We start from the raw sequence: 19,296 nt of genomic DNA, 5'->3' as shown, positions 1-19,296 counted from the left end.
TAAAACGAGAACAGTAAAAAAGCCGATATTCTCGGACAGTTGCATGGAGCGTTGATGCGATCATCATGCGGCATCATGGCAGAGGTGCACTGTCCAAACTGGTTTAGTTTTTCGACAAAAAAAAAAAAGGAAAAAAAAAAAAGGTGTTAGCGAGCTGTACCCTGTACTCACCTCCGACGCATTTTCTTACTCGAAAGCATTTCGCGACTATTTCGCCATTTATTGACTGACAGACAGACTAAGGAATAAGGTTAAACATTATTTTATTTGTCGCATCAACCAACTCCGGCACTCGTAAAATTGTCGCTATACATAAAAGTGCGCCGAAAAAAACCTCTGAGAAGTGGCCCATCAGGGCGACGTGGCTTGATTTGTTTGCAGGTCCGTAGCGCCGAATGAGTAGGCCGGCGCCCATGAAACCGCATATTTCTCGATTAAAGGAAGGATCCCATGACGGGGTTCGTGAGCACGTCACAGATGACCAGCAGGTACACGATCAGCGCTGTCCCTCCGAAAACGAAGAGCAGAGTGGACGGCCATATCGCCGTCCCGAACATCTTTGCCTGGAATGAATGAATGAATGAATGAATGAATGAATGAATGAATGAATGAATGAATGAATGAATGAATGAATGAATGAATGAATGAATGAATGAATGAATGAACGAACGAACGAACGAACGAACGGCTGTCATTGCACTGCACCACATGTAGACCGGAACGCACTAAGCGGAGCTCATCAGTGTTTCGTTTCGGTGTCATACACATATAGGCGCACAAAGTATGATTTAATTTTGGTTACTTGGTTCAACACCCCAAAGTGACTCAGGCTATGAGAGAAGCAGTAATGGAGGGCTCCGGAATTGTCGGCCACCTGGGGTCCTTTAACGTGCATTGACATCGCACAGCACACGGGCGCCTTGGGTTTCGCCTACATCGAAAAGCGGCCGGCGCGGCCGGGATTCTATCCCTCATCCTTGGGAACAGTAGTCGAGCGCCCTAACCGCTGCACCACCATGGCGGGGCGCACACAAAGTAAAGAGGCATGGCTGTCATGCGCCAAAGGGGAATTAGCATGTGGAAGCCGCTGTATCGGTTGGATTTCCCCGCGGTGTTCTCAATCAGGTGCGAGCATCGTGAACCTTTTAAAAAGAATTTTAGAAACAGGAAGCTGTGGAAAATTTAAAACTAATACTACGAAGTATTTTGTGATGTGACGTATGGTTTCCCATTACTGCACCTTCCGCAGTGGCCCCGCCGCGGTTGTGCAGTAGTTAAGATGTATGAAATACTATGCCGGAGTACTTGAACTCCACCTCGACCGCCGGCGGTTGCGTTTCGATGGAGGCGAAACGGAGATGCGTCCGTGTGCTGTGCGATGTCTATGCACGTTAAAGATCCCCAGGTAATCAAAATTAGTCCATAGCCCTCCACTAATTCTCCCCTTTCTCTCTTTCCACTTTCACTCCCACTTTCCTCTCTTCTCTTAGGGCGTGGGTCAGGTGTCCGCAGAACAAGTGTGACAGATACTGCGCCTTTCTGTTCCTATGGACCAATTATTATTATTATTATTATTATTATTATTATTATTATTATTATTATTATTATTATTATTATTATTATTATTATTATTATTATTATTATTATTATCATCATCATCATCATCATCATCGATTCATATGGCAGGCTGATTCCATCGCCTATTCAAAAAGCTCGAATAGGCACTAGAAAGAACAAACATGTCGAATTCTGATGCAAAATGTGCAATTGGTCAAAAGCTACTCTGGCTTAGATTACTCATTTTATTTATTTATTTAGAAATACTGCGCAGTCACTTGACTCCAAGCAAGGGTGGACACAAATAAAAACTACACCACAAGAATACATCAACAAAGGCAATCACAATCAATTACAGAAAGTCAAAGCATGAGACATATCAAACAACAACAGCAACAAAAAAAAAAAACAAGGCAGGAATATAAGTACAAGTACATTTATGATATAGGCGACTGTAAGGCTCATAATTCCCACTTCAACATTGTCGCGGTTGGTTATCACATATTATTTCGTGTCTTTTTTTTTTTTTTTTTTTTTTAATGTGAAGTGCCAGATGTCGAGGTCTCCCTTCGAAGCACCTAATTATGCCCTTAAAAATCAGCCTTGCAGCTCTCAGGGTGAGCAGTTCAGGGGCCTAGGGGACAGATCAGAAAAGGGGCGCTAAAAATTGCACACGTTTAGCGTGGTTAAACCTATTATAACGTGCGAAATAACTGGTATGACGTAGTTTATCTTTGTGGATGGTCGATGTAGATCATGCTGTCGCAGTCTTTTCTCCCGATGTTGTTGACGCCCATTGGCGCGGTGCATCTCGAGCTCAGCCTCAGACAACTGCCGCGCAAGACCGGGCTCGCTGTCCACCTCAAAAAAGACTGAATACACCCAGCTTATCAAGAGAAATTACGCGGTTAAACCATACAGTTAATACGCCACTGTTGACGTCACGCACATATTTAATTAAAAAACTAGTAACTTCAAGACAGGTGATTTCATGGACCAGTCACTGCTTGGCTATGTCACCTGCCAACTACCACTTGCCAGAGGCAAGCTAGAGAGATGAGAACCGTGATGTAAGCTGCTCATAGTGCTATGAGCAACACAGATGCAAAGCATCGCTTTGACCAAGAAATACGAGAGTGCCTGCGTGGCCTGTAGAGGCAGCGTGCCCAACTTGGGGTCCAAGGATCCTGGAAGGATGGATATGTTGATCTCACCCTTCCATCTCAATGGTGAAGCCCGAGTTAGCAGCGCCTACCAGTTTCGCCCATGACATGTGGTCGTGTGACGACGCAATGAATGATGAGCCGATGGGACTTCGTGAAGTATAGTGTGTTCGCACGAAAATAGGTACCGGTCAAGAAATGACCCTCGCCGTCCGGCCACGAGAAGTGCCACGCTTCTTAGCGAGATTCCGCGGGATACCACGAGATTGTGGGTCCATGAAACATGTATCATAATTCTCCTTGTGTACCGTGTAGAAGGTAGTTTAAAATGAATAAATTAATAAACCCCGTCTCCACCGGGGATCGAACCTCCAACCTTTGGACCCCCCGCCCAGAGCTTTAACCAACTGCGCAATGCCCGGGATTGTGAAACGCACATCATAATTCCCCTTGTCTATCGCGAGGATGATAGTAGCGGGATTCCGCGAGAGACAGATACGGCGGCTTTCCTTTCACGTAGACCAATTATAGAACGCCGGTGAACTTTGATGCGCTCAACGGAACGCTGGGTGTGTTGACAAGGGGCCCGCGATGTACCATCACGACTGCTCATGACGTTACCAGGCGATTCATGCATATACGAAGCTGACCCCGCCAGGCGTCCGATCCAGACGTTCGTGCGGCACCTTTTATTTGGCACTCCCTCGAACGCCGCCACACAGCAAACAAAAGCATATCTCACTACAGTAGGCATATCAGCGACGTTAGAAATTGGTTTATAGGAAAAAAAAGGCGCAGTATCTGTCGCACTTCTCCGCGGATACCTGACCCGCGCCGTAAAGGAAGGGAGGAAAGTGGAAATGAAAGAAGAGAGGGAAGTAGAGGTGTTGTAGTGGGAGGACTACGATCCACCGCGCTATAATGACTTTTGCCTCATCACACTTTAGTGTTCCAAAGTGCCCTCTAGACTTTTCTTCCGTTTTACCGACCACTACTGGCTAGTTAGTAGTCAATCAAAGGTATATGAAAAAGGTTGTTGCAACCGATGCGAAGTGTTACAGGTCAGCCTAAAGACGCTGATCACAGTCGAAGTGGTCCTTTGTGCGCCATAGTATTGTGGCTTAATTCACAACTTACTGGTAAGCAAGAGCATCGAAGCTACGCAACATTTCGCACCACGCCTTCCCGCAATTTACTCTTTCACGTCTTTGCCGTGTGTCGGTTCCGCTTCTGATGCTGGCGACGCCTTAGCTGTCAGTCATTACATCATAAGTGCCAACTACTACTGGCAGAATGCATAGACGAACAATGGCAAGACCCGCAGCCGTCATGACTTTCTGATTTTTTGTTTGTTTGTTAGTTTGTTCGTAGTTCCCTGTATACTCACCCTGAGTTTCATGTTTCCAACGAAAAGAACAAAAGAGTCGAGATCAAAGTCTTGCACGTCCTGGTAGCCAAAGACTCTGGACTCAATGCTGATCTTTGAGATTTTCAACCCCACAGCGGTCACGCGGGATGCCTGCGTAAGAAACGGGAGTGACGCGACATCATTCTCTATTTGACAGAGTAACGCCTTATTTCACAGTGCTTTCTATATAGCGAGAAGCGCGGCCAACATTCTATTACAATTACTGCTATTTTTATTTTGTTATTATTTTGCCTCTTTTTTCATCAGTTGGGCAAATTAATCTGATAGTGACAGAAACACAAGACTCTAAAAAGCATGTACGAAACAAAACTGTAGAAATGTAATTTCCTAGGAACAATTGCTCAAAAACGCCACACTATACCGTTCCTTCTTTCTTAGGCCTCTAATTGCAATTGGCGAATTCCACGAAATGGGCGTCATGCTGCTGCGCCACCGCGAACTATAGGCTAAGAAGGATCGGCAGCACGCAGAACGATTTGCTTGCTCCTTTGCGAGGGCTACATTCAGACGTTTTAAAAGCTTCGTTTTGAAAATATTGTTAATTTTCCCGCCGTCCGCTCCACACTGCGCCCTTCAACGGAGAACTCGCTTGGCAGACTTGTGCTGCTTGCTGCGCAGCGAGCACTTTTGAAGTCGACCCCGCGGAGGGTCGTGGCAAAAAGAAAGCTCGGCAGCACTTCTGTGTGTCTTTTTGTGTGTCAGTGAGATGAAAATGCCGGCAGCTCAAACACATGGCGACTTTATAGGTGCATAAACTGCGGATCGGCAAGCCAGCCACAGCGCCAATGGTCGTTTGCTTGCGAGGCATTTCTAGGGAGGCGACCCCTTCCAAGCAAGGACTCGGTGCTGTTATGAATTTGTTTCAACTGAACGACTAGAGTTAAAATCGTTGCCCGTTGTTGTAATTCCGGTCGCGAAGAAACTAACGTTTTCATAACTGCACTTCATCGTAACCCAAGCTGGCAATAAAACGTCTGCATTTTACGTTCCCCGTTCGCGTTTTCACAGTGATGCTTGTTTCTTTTAAACATTCGCATTCATAGCGATACTGTAGCGCAAAACAGGCAAGACACACGAGAAGACCGAACAACACGAGCGTTAACTTCCAACAATTTCTTTTTTTTTTTTTTTTTTCACACATGCAGCACATTTATACTCCAAGACATCACATGTGCTAACAGTATCATCGCCGGAGAAAAGACACTTCCTTAACACATGTCTCTCCGGAAGCATTTATCCTCACCGCTTCAATTATTACACGTGTGGTCACATTAAAACTTCTTGCTAGCAGAGCAGTTTGTTCAAAGTATGGCTTGCAAGTTCTCGATTTACAAGAAAGAATGTGATCCACAAGTGAACTTCCCATCCCGTTCTTGACGTTACGTGCGTGCTCCATTAATCGCTCATTTAGGCATCGTCCTGTTTGTCCGATGTAGTGGCTACCACATGATAATGGTATCTGATACACGACTCCTTCAATGCAACATACGAAAGGCTTCTGATGACAAGTCGTGCAAGCACGTGCTCCGTTACTGTTTGTTTTGCCAATCTTGCGCAAAGAAGCGAGTTTTTTCGGAGCCGAAACAAGCATTACACGGCGCGCAAAATGAAAAAAAAAATCAAATTGAAGGGCTCGAAGCGACTAAGTAGACGATCGCATTTTTAAAAATAGGAGCGGAATGGAAAAAAAAAAAATAAAGCGGAAGGCTGCGGTAGCATTAACTCGCCTGCAATTATCAAGGAACCCGTTTACGCGCTAGACTAGCAATTTACACTTAATCCGTATCACGCTTGGGATTTGATTACCGCCAGGTGGAAGCAGGAACACGCAGCCCGCGTCTAGCACTCGCGCCAGCGCACCTCTGAGGGCACGCCCCGCGACTCGTTCGTTTCGAGTGCACGCCACAATGAGTAGAGGTGGGGGGCTTTTAACGAAGCTCCCAAGCGGTCATTTACAGCAGCGACATTTTACAGCAGCGACTGGGTTTCGTGGTCAGCGCTTGCCCTGCAGCGAAGCTGCGTAGAAAATCAAAGCAACGAATGACATAGTTTTCAGTGCTCACGTTTTAGCCACTGAGCTTTCTCGGCGGGTGAAAAGTTGATTCAGTAGAGAAGAAAATGTAACTACGAGAGAACGCTAACTGAACAGCCACGAACAAAACGCCTGACCCCTGCACTCCTAGAAAACAGTCCGGGACTTCTCAAAACTTTTTCCGCCACTATCATATTCCTCACTGAACCAAAAATATTAACTCAATTTTATAGGCCAGATATTCGCCACGGCAAGCTATAGTTCTTGGATCGCACCAAAACAATCCGATAAAGGGTTGGAATGCATGTATATGTCTATCTAGGAAGAACAAAGAAAACTCGGTCACATCTTCACGCTGATTAGCTCTTTTATACATCTCGATTTATTGAATGTGTACTCTTAGGTTCTTCCCTAGGACTTAGATGGCTATCCGGCTAATCCGACATCGACGCGGCGGCTCTGTTGTGTCATCGTCTGGAGGTCGCCTTCACAAGCTCCCATTCGCGCATGAGTGCCATGGCTGTAATTGCGAATTGCGGAAGCTTCGCTGGTGACGATGGTGAAAAACATTAGTTGTCGGCGAACCTTAGGAATGTAAGGAAATGAATCAGAACCTCTCCTGCAATGCAAAAATAAAAAATAAAAATCTCCCGTCTACGTAGAAATCTGGAGATTAGTTTCCAGCCACTTTCCGTAAACGAAAACGTTGAAAAGAGAGAAAAAGAAATTGGAAAACAGGCCCTGTCCTGAATTTAGTACCGCAGCTAACCCGTAAACAGAAAGTAATGGCCTAAATTACGTCGGGCAGAAATTACATATGGATAGAAAGCACCTTATCACGGGCATAGAGCACCAAAGGCATAGCGTACTAAAACAATCGCTTTTTTTTTTGTACTTTCCTCAATAGCAGTACGTTATTCACACTTGATTGCTCCCACTTATTTGCCCCATTTCTGCAATTCTCATGTAGACGCCAGTGGCGCTTGCCCACTTACCCTGTAAATTCGTTTCGACCTCAATGACAGCGCAAGTGATGAACACAATTAGGTTATAGAAACCATATTAGTGCTGCGTTGTTTGTCCAATATGCACATGTTCCATGGATGCGCTGGTACAGTAAGGTGGACGACATACTTGGCACAACCAACTGGGCTCCGCAGTTGGCTAATGCATCTAAGTGAGTGCCCAACTGGAACGTGACCTACCAAGTATGGCTTTATCATGGATTTTATCGCACTGAATACAAATCGACCACAGGGACCATAAGGGAAACACACAGACAGCTCTCAACGAGGTTACTATTTTAAGGCCTCGTAATAAAGATACAGAACAAGCACGCACCAAATCGGACGACTACCCGTTTTCCGCTTGATGTCACATGCCGTGACCTAATTATGAACAATTCTGGTAAAAAATTAAGTTGTTTTCTAAGTATGCGCCTGTTCTTGCTGCGAAGTTAACGCCTAATACAGCGAGTTGTTTTCAGAAGGGCGCACGCTCGACTATCCTTCAGGTGCGATCTTGGGACATCGGTCTTATCAGTCATTGGACAGCAAGGTTTGCGTCTTTAGCTGTATAGGTCCTGAGATGTGCAGGTCTAAGGGACCGCGTATAGTACGCGTATTAGGTGCGCGTACACCCCTTGTGTGTGCGCGGTATCTTATCCCCACTATCTTTCTCTTATGGTTCCTTTTCTCATTCCCCGCTTGTAGGCTAACGGAGCGCACATGAGCCCGTTTCAATTAATCTACCAACCTCATCAGCACCGCAGAGACGCGGGGCGTCTCTACTCGGGTATTTTGTCGAAAACCACACACCTGATACAAGGGAGCGAACATGGCAAAAATCCAGACAAGTGGGTAAGCAGCCCTGTAGGCCAGCACTACTGGTGTCTTGTCGTTGTTGAGGAGAAATAAAAAGATACCTGTGGAAGAAAAAAAAAATAGATACGAGGTGGAGGGAGCCAGAGAAAGTTGAATTACGGCATCAAATTCTGAACAAGCCTACATGAATTAAGCCGGAACGTACCTATGAGCGCGTGAAGAGAGAAGTTGATAATGAAGAGAGCAGTGACTTTTCCAAGATTACGGTTTAGATGGCTGATGTAGTCGTTGCTTGCCAAGAGCTCCTGCAAAGTCGAAGATCAGAAGAAAGCACTCTAAATCCTTACCCCTCTGAAATACGCGCATTGATGCGGCTCAAAAGTTTGCTATCCAGAACGCACTATAGACATCGCAAAGGCAACGGCGCTGCTCCAGCCTGCTCTTACAACCCTGTTAAGTGCACAACGCACAGCGTTTACAAGGCGCTCCTGGTCGACAAATGCTGCTGAGAAATGCGTTTATTGCTGCAAAATAGGGCACCAATAGGCGCATAATGTTCTACTTGCGTGTGGTTAGTAAGCCTTACCAACACAACTGCACACCCGGTAACATATGACGCTATTGAAGGCGCGAATCTTCAGTACATGTCAGTACGTGGCGTTTAGATTTAGTTATTTGCCAGTAATGGCGATTGATGGATATTGATCATTTTACTTTCTCTATATTTTCTATATTCTAACGGTGTCCATATTCGGCATTTTAAGCAAAAACGAACAGTTTCCCCGCGTGATGTCTGTTTTTGCTACAAAGTAACAGTTTCCCCGCGTGATGTCACTTTGTAGCAGGCCAGAAAAGACCATAGCCATCGCTTCTATTGACAGTCACAGACCATAAGTAGGGGTTAAATCAAGCCTGAAATGGAGGTGTCAGGCACAAGCAAGATGAGTTGTATGGCAATCTTTGTACTCGTGTTGGCCAGGCACGGGCACTGTGCGTCTAAAACGTGCAATTGATTTGCTAAGTGGCCCGTACGTCAGTCAAAAGACGCGAGTAAGGCTTTAACATAGTCTCAAATATACAGCTGCCGATTCATACGATCAACTAAGGCGTGAACGGATGGGAAATATCTCATTTTTTATTCGGGTCAGTACTGCTCATGTGTGCAATTTGCTTCAGCTGCTCTCATATAATAGTTATGTTGCAAAATTAAGCAGCAGCTAGAATGAAAGGTCCACTGGCCCATCTCGCGTACAGACTTGCTGGCGTCTAGGATGAAGAGGCCTGCGTGACCCCCTTTTTGTGCTGTGTGTATAGACACCGGAGTGACTAGGACAAGCTAGCGAAAAGGAGCCGAGGGAGGATAAATATCACTCACGTGCATTCCCTCGCGGATGGTGATGCGCTTCTCCCGCAGCCGCAGAGCTACGCCGCGCAGATAGATGATGATCATCTCACACTGCGTGCAGTAGTTGAGCAGAACAGCCATCTCCACCACGGTCATCGCCAGCTGACCCAGGATGCGCAGCGTTATCAGCACTATCGTCTTCCACCTGAGGCGTATGCAGTACGAGAGACGTTAAGTTGAGCGTTTTCCCTATCCGAATTGAAAGTACTGGTCTGCTGTTTGCGATCATCGCAGAGTCGCCTTTTTACATGCACATTGCGATGCGCTTTAAAAGGCGATGCATTGCTTTCGTTTCGTCCCTTGGCTCTTTTTTTTTTATTATTTCTTGGACACTGTAGCTTACGCCGGTCAATAGTCCATTCTTACTCACTCCGCTAAGGCTGAGAAGGCTCGCACCACCAGCTGCTCTTCTGTTTCAACGGCTGAATTGTACAGCACTTGCACTGCTACCTGCATGAGTGTCCATACAATCCCTGCCAGCAGAAATCTCCTGAAAATAGAACGAAACAAAACATAAATACTCACTGCAGACTGTACTGCTTGTTTTCACGGCATTTACGGTGATGCGGTATTAGGTACTTTTAGTTTAGCGCTACTGCTTACCGCTGTCGTCTACCGCTACCGTGAGCGTCAGTACGCATGCGCAGATCACCCCGAGGGCGGCAGATGGCACCACATTAATGGCAAATTCCGGCGGACTCCGCACGCAGGGACCAATCAGCGCGTGCTGTGCTGACGGCGCACGGTAGCGGTATACGGCCGCGGTAATAAAAGTCTCTACCCTAATTTGTCTTTTTAAGCTACAAAATGTCCCAGCAACGGATAGCTTGTGTGCAGCTCTTTAAACGAAGTAGCCTGAAATTAGCATATTTCGAGCCTTTGAAATCACTGAAATCGTATCATGCTTTGACGTCTTTCGATTCTGCTAGGGAACTGCAAAAATAGCTTGAACGTATCGGGGCGCTGCACTTGAGCCACTATGACTAAGGAACGGACAAAATACAGTATACGCCCAGCCACTGATACGATAGACAACTCCATGATGAGGGGGGGGGGGGGGTGATCTTCGTACATGTGGTCTTCGTAAGAGCACTGTGAACATTGGTCATACCTTGTAATAGTTATGATGATGCGTTCTGTGAAGTATGCTGACGACTGCAGGAAAACCTGAAAATATTAAAAGTTATTTTCTACAATGCACTAAAGCCATACATTCAAAATACATATATAGGAAAAACAACTCGTGTAAATCTTATGAGCTCTGAGGCATAAAAAAGGAACTAAAGTTTCTAAGCCTGAAAAGAATGCATGTACAGCATGTAGGTGTTCGAGCCTACTGTAACGAGACAAATTAAATGCAAACATGGCCAATGAAGCAAGAACTACAAAATGAAAATACCTTAGCCGGGGTAAGCTCAATACCCGTGCCGATTACTTTCGTTTGGAAGCAGAGAAGGCTGTCTTGTAGTAGTGTAACCAACGGCTCTGGTATTTCTTGCCCCGGAGGCATTATTTGTTTTTGGATTTGTATTTCAAATCCTTTGCGTTTCGTTGGTTGATGATAGCACGTTCAATGCACTCACAACAAAACGATTTGCGACATAAGAAAGAAGTCTTCTGCGAAACTCCAAGCTCTCAGGTTCGAATCACTGGTATGGGTTATTCCTTCTCTCTCCCAGTTATGATCATAAGTTTTAGAAAGTGCATAACAGGATCAAAATAAAATAAGACGAGCACTTGGCGATTTACTTCCTTTTTTTTTTTTTTCATTTTTATCAGGGTGCACATCAAACTCGGAATGCAGTACGTTTCCGGAATGCATACTATCGTGAAGTAAGCGGCGCAGTGGCAGAAATTTTCACTAAAAATCCTGTAGATCTGTCAGGCTAACGTGGCTGTCGTCATATACGATAGCTGGTGACATATATGTTATGCTGAGGCATGCAAAAGGAAAGAAAAATAAAGAGCCTCTGCCCGTGCCACAAAGTATAACAGTACCAATATCACTGCAGTCAGTGTCTACGCGTACAGTGTACTGGACCACGCAAACTGAAACCAAAGCGCTTAACTTTCGTATCGGCCAGTAGCCTCGGACCATATTTGTCGATGTGAAAGTTGAACTTCAGTTCTTTCATGTGTAGTACAGAAATAAGATCATTTGCTTACATCGAGCTCCTAGTCAAAAATCACCAAACGTGTGGTCCAGAGACTCCCCGATAGTACGGCACATCCACGCATGACAACAGACTGCAGTATTGCCTTTATCATTTATCAAATGCAGGCCCCACACACACAAAAAAAAAGCGATAGACGGCATGCGGAAGACAGAGATTTTATTTCTTGAACCCTGGCAGCGGCCTTTGCGTCAGTGTGCCTTGTGGCAACCATAGAGAAAACCTGGTAAGTGCAAACCCTGTACGCCGTCAAGATTGCGTCACTTCTGAACAATTGACCTTAGCCCTGTGTGCATGTCGCCTTCCGCCGCGGAGCCTACATTGCTCAATAGCACTTCTCTCAGCTGCTCAGAAGTGAACCTTCACGATTCATTTGCATGTGAGATCTGGTTTTAGTGGTGTTTTGCCCGTAGCACGCCGGTTGTCCTCACATTTTCAATTTATTCGCGTAACGGTCAGTGTAGCCATGCATGCAGGCGGCCTCATCGGCGTTTCCTGAATATATGTGCCAATGGACAGAGTAGGACCTCTCCAGACACGACCAGGAAAGTAGCGGTGAAAAGGGTCCTAATATGGCTGCTGAATGCGAGGTTGCTTTAATTTAAGCGAGCAAGATTGCTTTCGCAACTCATCATGGCAGTGTCAACGCTGCGTTTCTCCTCACCATTATCGCCAGCCTGTTCTAGCACATTTCTTTAGCCGTCACAAGTTCATTTCTTTCTCTGAGTCGATCTCATTGCGTAATGACCGCTCCGGCGCTATTAATCATGTTTTTCGTTTCTTTTTTTTTTTTTTTTTTTGCTTCAGGTGTCTGTCACATGTAAAGCTTTTATAATATATAGCACTGTGTTTTGTGTTCACGCCACACACAAGTAACTTGCATAGTGCTGACTAGGGCGCGGACTGCAGCAGAGAATTTCAATTTTGCTAACAATAGTTCACTTGGTGCATGCAAATTGATGCCGTCATTCCCCGCTCAAAAAAAAGGTGCTGGAAACTTTCGTTTCCAAGCTGAAAACAAAATTTTCTAGCTGGTCTAGCACAAACGCTCGATGCAAGACACGTGCATCGTAGAGAACTTGGCGTTTCTCTTTCGAAAGCTTCCACCGAATTTGAATTCGATAATGAGCCTCGCTTGCCTATGCATGATGCACAGTAAAATTCGATTCGATAATTCAATGCAGTTTGAGGCCGTGTACTGAGGATTAGCAATCTGTTTCGTTAGAGCAAGCCTGCACATAATCAGTGGTTGAGAGAAAATTAGCGCAGGTCGCAGTGATGCATGCCTACTTCCGTAAGCCCGAGAGCTATAATAAACGTCTTTCCACACTTCTATCCCTACTGATCACGAAGCTGCTGCATAACGCAGCAGCAGGGCTTTGTACGATAGCCAGATTGGCCCCGCTGCAACACCGCAGTGGTCTGGCACCATTCAAAAGCCGCATATGGCCCTGGACTGTGCCTGAGGAAAGATAATCTTCAAGGCTGTAGTGTACAATAGGCGCAAACACATCAATAGAGGGCCAACCTAAGTTGAAATTGGTTTCGGTGTCCAAAGAATTGTCGTTATCTCAATGCACTACATAATTGTTTAACCGAACTACATAACGTGGTTAACTTCATGCACTTACTATTTTCTGCATGGCAGTCAATACTAGCCCAACGATCTCTGTAAGCAAATGTTCTGCCATGGGACACCTGGCACCTTGGCTGAATGTTAAACCCAAATCAGCGGTGGTGTCTCTTTCAATATCCGCGTCTGTACATCAATGAAACTTCTTTGACGTTTTTTTTTTTTTTTTTTTTTCAAAGAACACCGATTAGTGGGGAGTTTTGTAAGACTTTGTGCAGGACACGTAGGACATGGCCTGAGTTTGTGCCAGGCTGTGCTGTTCGTCGCCTGTAGAGCTCTCTGGCGCTCTAAAGCACTAAACAGTGAACACTCGCGCTCACTGCTCGCTCCCTAGAGCTCCCCAGCGCAGCTCGAAAACAATGGATCCGCATGGTGCGGCCGATGTACTCTGCACAAAACATCCTCCAACTCGTTCAGCACAGGCTACAATATGCGAACGCGTGCTCGCGTTTCGAGGCGTCATGATTGTGTCATATACCAATTGAATGACAGCTCCAATTGACGTCGCGCGCTTCGCGGTGACAAGGGAAAGGCTTCGCTACGTCTGCGTTTGTCGGTAACCACCACTTTATATATTTATCCTAGAACTTAGCCAAGTGTGCTCAAAAGCGTCGTCTCAGTACGCGGCTTCACTGGCAGTTTTACAAGCCACGCCATGGGAAACACAGGGAGTGGGGAACAAGATAGCAGGGGCCAGACAGCCTCGGCTGATAGCTGCAAAACGCCACGCGGACGGGCGCCGTCTTCTGCGACCCGGAGTGTGTCGCGTTTTGTAGTTAAGTTGATAACGACATAACTGGATGTTGAACTGACACTAATGAGGTACCCGACGCGTGCCAGTGGTGGCAAAGATCTAGGGACGAGTGAAATATGCAGCGGCGCACCTTTTCCATGATGGCGTAGAGTTCCTCGTCGACCCCGATGAGACGGAACATGTAGGAGCCGTACAGGAAAGCCATCACCTGCAGCACGCTAGGCAGGATGTACAGGGTGAGCCGGTGGTGGCAGAGCGGAAGTTCGCCCAGCTCTTGGACCTCGTACTTCGGAGTCTGCCAAGCGAGCATGCACAAAAGTCGTTATTCCGTGCACTTGGAAAAGCAGTTAGCGTGTTTGGTCTTCCGTAGCACCTACTATAAAGCGAATGAAGCGTTTGAGAACTGGTTGAAATTACATCTACAACTTATTTTCAGCTTTTTTTTTTTTTTTTTGCGTTCTATAGGTTACTATTTCGCTTCTCACTGTGCACCGAAACCTTCTTAACATTTGAGCCCAATGCTGAAGCTGCTCGAAAGCATTTTATTTTGGTGGTCAAGTCGGTTTCGCTAAAACCTAGAAGTGAGAGGAATGCCTGTTCAATTCAGCCCGTCGGGTTCTGAACCAAATGCGTGAAATTGTTGGGATAGGACTTCATTTAAAAGCAACCAAGCGTCATTAACGTTCTGAGCATGGCGAGTATAGGACCGAAATAGCGGATCCTACCTCACGCGACAGTTTCAAGCTGGCGTGCAATGACAAGCTTTCTGCAATGACAAGCTTTCTCAGTCTTACGTACGTGAAACGTTTGGATAGCGTTCCAAGGTGACTCGGGCTATGATAGACGCCGTAGTGGAGGACCTGGGAAATTTCGACCACCTGGAGTTCTTTACCATGCACTGACATAGGACAGCACACGGGTGCCTTTCTTTTTGCTTCCACCGAGAAGCGGCCGCCGCGACCGGGATTCGATCCAGCGTCTTTGGACTCAGTAGTCGAGCGCTCTAAGCACTGAACCCCTGCAGCGGGCTTATGTGAAAAGTGACGAAGGATCCATCACGTTCTCGCGTGGCATCATTCACGTATAGGCTTTGTGAGCATGGTGGGCATGGCGCTACCTTTTATCTCGCTTTTGTCTTTCACTATCATCGAAAGTGTTGACTTGCGGACATAACTCCACGACCACTGTATAAGAGTGCACTAGTCGCCGAATATTTACTTACTCTTCATTTTCGGTTTTGTGTCTAGAGAGAGCTTCTAATGCGTCCGGTTCTTCGCTGATTCTACTGAATCGTGATAACAGCTCACCCACAAGGGATAGTTCATGGTCGCCCAGCTATGTGGAATACAGAATCACTAGGCGGATTCACAAGAGCGAAAGAGCCATGTATGATCGTGGGAACCCACGTACAATGTAAATGGCGGAATATAACTTCCTGCCCCTCAGCTGGGGCGCGCCAGGACTTGTGCGTGGCCCCTCGTGTCATGGCGCTATTTGGCCAAGCTGCTCATTGAGCCGCTGAAATTAGTATTTATCATCGTAATTAGCTGAATCTAACACCGAACAGCACATATCACTTCTCGCATTTCGCTCAGATCGTAAAGCAATCGCCACGGCCAACGTTCGAAACCGCGATTGGTGAATAGTTGTCACTCTGAACCACGCTGCCACGTGGAGTTAGTCCACGATTTTGTATAGGCACACAACTGTTTTCTTAACAAAGATTAGGTTTCAGTCAGTTAAGACTGCAGTTTTCGTGACATCGACGAACCCGCGTTTGATAGTATACCGGCGATCAGCGACTGAGGAGCATCTATACAAGCTGCTTTCTATTGTCTCGACTGTGAGACTGATGCATCTACTTCGCGTTAATCTGAGCCAAAGAACCTTTCAAGAGAACTAAACGAGAAAAATAAAATATTTTCAGGGCGTCTAAATGTACACAAAGGAATTACAGGAAGCGATATTCAACGCTCCTACTCATGACCCTGGTGTTTCTTGTGGCCGATTTTGTTCAACAATATTCGCCCACTAGTAATTCTTCTGGCTGCCCAAGTTAACCAAGCATTGCACGTTTGAATTACAGCACACTGCTCACACTAACGAAAAGTTAACTCGAGTAGAACCAAGTGCATAAAAGCGAGACCTGTATTTTTCTGCCGGGAGAATTCATTTCGCCACAATAAAGCTTTTCCCTCACTCACTTCCCTCACTTCTTTATTAATTTCTCTCATACGGCACTTCATAGGTAATACATTAATTTTCCGCATAATGAAGGCAGCCTCGGATTCAGCATCCATGCACCCTATTAAAACGTAGCAAGGCAGTCGTTGACCAATTTCTTTTATTTGAGTTTTAAAGCCTTTATAAAAGGATCCATTGCAACTGTGCACCCCAAAAGAACGCGACAGCAAACCTACGCGTACTCACTGTTGTTTCATCATAATAATCCCAGTCGAAGGGCTCAGGAGTAGGAGTGGTGTTCTTCGGAGCGGGCTTTGTTGCATTGTGGAGAGTTGTCTGTCAAAAATTAAAAAGAAATTATATTTAATTTTCTTCGCTAACGAAGTCCCACTCTTCGTTATCAAGTTTAAATGATGTAAATAGTTCCAAACAAGAACTGTCACCACATAAAAAAAAAATTTTGGAAGACACCAGAGAAGTCTTCCTTGTGATGTGTTCTTGTCAAAGGTATTTAGACAAAAACAAAGACATTTCGTCTGCGCCTCTTTCTTTTAACGTAGTTATCGTAATAAATTAATTCAAATCAAATCAAATTTATTTCACATCTATTCAATCAGACTTCAGCCAAAAAGAAAGTGACTGAAAACCGAAAAAAAAAAAAAAAGACATATCTACGATGGCGTGGTGGTTCCTCTACTTCTTGTATAGGGACTTTAACAGAAATAAGCAACTACTCATCACATCACATCACATCACTTTATTACCTTAAGACCCCCAGTTCGGGGGTATTACATATTACATTACTCATTTACAAAATAACTTCGTACCCGTCGTTTGCTAAGAGCAGCTTAACAGCGGTGCTGCTGAGGCAAAATGAAATGCGACCTCTTTGTCAGGGCACTATACTCTGTACTTTAATATATATTTTTTATTTATTTTATTTGTTACTTTAACTTTTTTTTATTTTTTTACCCCAATATACTCAACACCTTCCTTCAAACCAAGGTGTACGAACCCGGCTCGATGGCGTACAGGCATTACGTCCGACTCACGACGCAAGGGTCACGAGCTTGATTCCTATCTAATTACCTAATTTTCTTTCAGCGCAATTAATTTGCTTCACATTCATACCTGTCATATTGACGTTTTAGCCAAGTTGAGAACTGGAATTCAAGCATTATCTAATGTATTAATGAATTTCGATTTCGTGTGACGTTACGACCTGTCGACCAATCCGGATTTTCTCTACACAACGCCGACAATTACGTAGGGTTTCCCACTGAGCGGAACTCTTAACGCGTGCTAAATCAAGTCTCCTGTAAAAACAAGACAACAGCATCTATGATTACGATTCCTGATTAGCTGACGCCAACTGTCGCTATCACACCGCTGTTCGAGCCTCCTGAGACAGCGCAGACAGATCGCTTATCGCAAGTATCGAGACAACACATCTCTCTTGAAAACGCTGCTTCCTCTGAGAAGGGCGTACCTCGCAGGAGAGTCCTAGGAGCTGCTGTTGTCTTTTTCTGCCCCTATAAGCTTTGTGTTCGTGCTTATCTAATTATCTTCCTTATCAATTGTTTGCATAGATATGCTTTCAATCTACTTTTGCATCTCTACCTCTTTATCTCTCTCGGCTTTTTCTTTTCAAGTGGCAAGCTAGTTGAGGTGCCAATATTTAAGGTTCTTGCGGCCACTCATTTTCCTTTCTCATCGAATGTCCGTTGTTAATACTTGTTGCTAATCCGTTGTTAATACTGTTGTTAATACCCTTGTTAATACCGTTGCTAATCCATTGTTTATACTTGTTAATAAGAGAATATCTGCTACAGAGACATACGGCTAAACGTCGCCTGGGTAGCTTAGGTGCGATAATGATAAAAGCACCTGCCGATGTATCTAGGAGCAATTAATTCCTAAACGCAGACAATGAAAGAACGTGCATAATTCATATGGTTCAACGCAGAACAGTTTGTGTTTGGGCTACTTAGTGAGAAATCTTGACTGAATAGACTCCAGGCAAGGGACCTAGGAAGTTCCCTGGTGTCGGTGCTATTTTTTTTTTTTTTTCGGGACTTGAAGAGACGGTTTATCTTTTAGTACCATTCAGCGTACAGATCTTTCCAATAGGGAAGAGAACAAGATTTCAATATTCAATTAATGATTACTTAAGAATTTTGTCTGACAAGCGCACTGTTTCCAGTTTTCTAACTAGTTTCCTTTTCGACATGTGATATTCCAAAGCATTTTACAACATTAGTGCGCAAAAAAAAAAAAAAAAAAAAACGCCTTTTTTTGCGAACTGATGGTTTGCTTTAATAATAGAAGGATCTGAATAACATGACTCATTTCACGTCCAGTAAAATGCTTTTCAGTACTGACAATCTGCACAACCGTGCTATAAACACCAACATGAGACGCCAACGTGAACAGCATGAAACTGTGCAATTCGGATTCAGTAACGTACGTGGGGCTCGCCGAACGCACACAAATTCTTGAATGTTTCATATGTAAAAGGTGATCAAAACTTCGCAGAAAAATACAAAATTGAATCATTTAAAACGCAGAAAAAAAAAAGCCGGGTGCGTTTTCACAGAATGCACAGCAAGACATATTTTTATTGTATTTTTACCAGGGAAAATATTTTTGGCATATTTCTCTTCGGTAGGTTACGCAACGAAAAAGAAAGCTACTTACTTAAAGAAAACGCAATTTTCTGTTGGTAACTGCACTTATTATGGTGGGAAATTGTTCATTGAAAAAAAAAAAAAAAGTGCGACCGCTTTCTGTGCATTTCTGTGAGAACGGCGTCTTGAATGCTGTTGCTATATTCCTTTCCTTCTTGTGCGACTTTTTGATTATCTTATCACTATTATTCATTCAGAAGTTTTGCCAGAAGAAACTGACCGCCTGCATCGTTTTGAACTCCAATCTTCCAGGACAGGCGAATCCCTGAAGAGCTGCGTAGAATAGCAGCAGCATCAGGATAAGCGCTGGGTACAGCACATTCATGAGTCTCCACGAGAGGTGATGCCGCGTAGGGTTGTCCTTGCGAAACTTGCGCCATGCTATCTGCACAAAAGTACACCCCAAAAAGGAGAAAGTCACTTTTCATTGGTTGCAAGCTTTGCGACCACTTTTT

General features: G+C 44.9%; 1 protein-coding gene across 2 annotated transcripts in view; it reads right to left on the bottom strand.

Annotated features, from left to right (window-relative positions):
• Positions 1–246: 246 nt before the first annotated feature.
• LOC146205951 (uncharacterized) overlaps positions 247–19,296 on the bottom strand; it is an 84,850-nt gene continuing 65,800 nt past the window's right edge. For both annotated transcript variants that reach the window (XM_084586973.1, XM_084586972.1), the window contains exons 4-13: positions 19,062–19,226; positions 16,401–16,490; positions 14,101–14,265; positions 10,521–10,576; positions 9,780–9,899; positions 9,380–9,554; positions 8,210–8,309; positions 7,999–8,105; positions 4,108–4,239; positions 247–563 (exon numbers count right to left, since the gene is read on the bottom strand). In XM_084586973.1, coding sequence (XP_084443099.1) covers positions 435–563; positions 4,108–4,239; positions 7,999–8,105; positions 8,210–8,309; positions 9,380–9,554; positions 9,780–9,899; positions 10,521–10,576; positions 14,101–14,265; positions 16,401–16,490; positions 19,062–19,226 — 1,239 coding nt within the window. In that variant the 3' untranslated portion in view covers positions 247–434. The remainder of the gene's footprint in view (positions 564–4,107; positions 4,240–7,998; positions 8,106–8,209; positions 8,310–9,379; positions 9,555–9,779; positions 9,900–10,520; positions 10,577–14,100; positions 14,266–16,400; positions 16,491–19,061; positions 19,227–19,296) is intronic.

This window comes from Amblyomma maculatum, chromosome 1 (genome assembly GCF_055883805.1).
Source record: "Amblyomma maculatum isolate TAMU_Amacu chromosome 1, ASM5588380v1, whole genome shotgun sequence".
NCBI classification, from domain to species: domain Eukaryota; kingdom Metazoa; phylum Arthropoda; class Arachnida; order Ixodida; family Ixodidae; genus Amblyomma; species Amblyomma maculatum.
The sequence above is the reverse complement of the archived record's forward strand: the minus strand, read 5'-3'. Positions and strand labels throughout refer to the sequence as shown.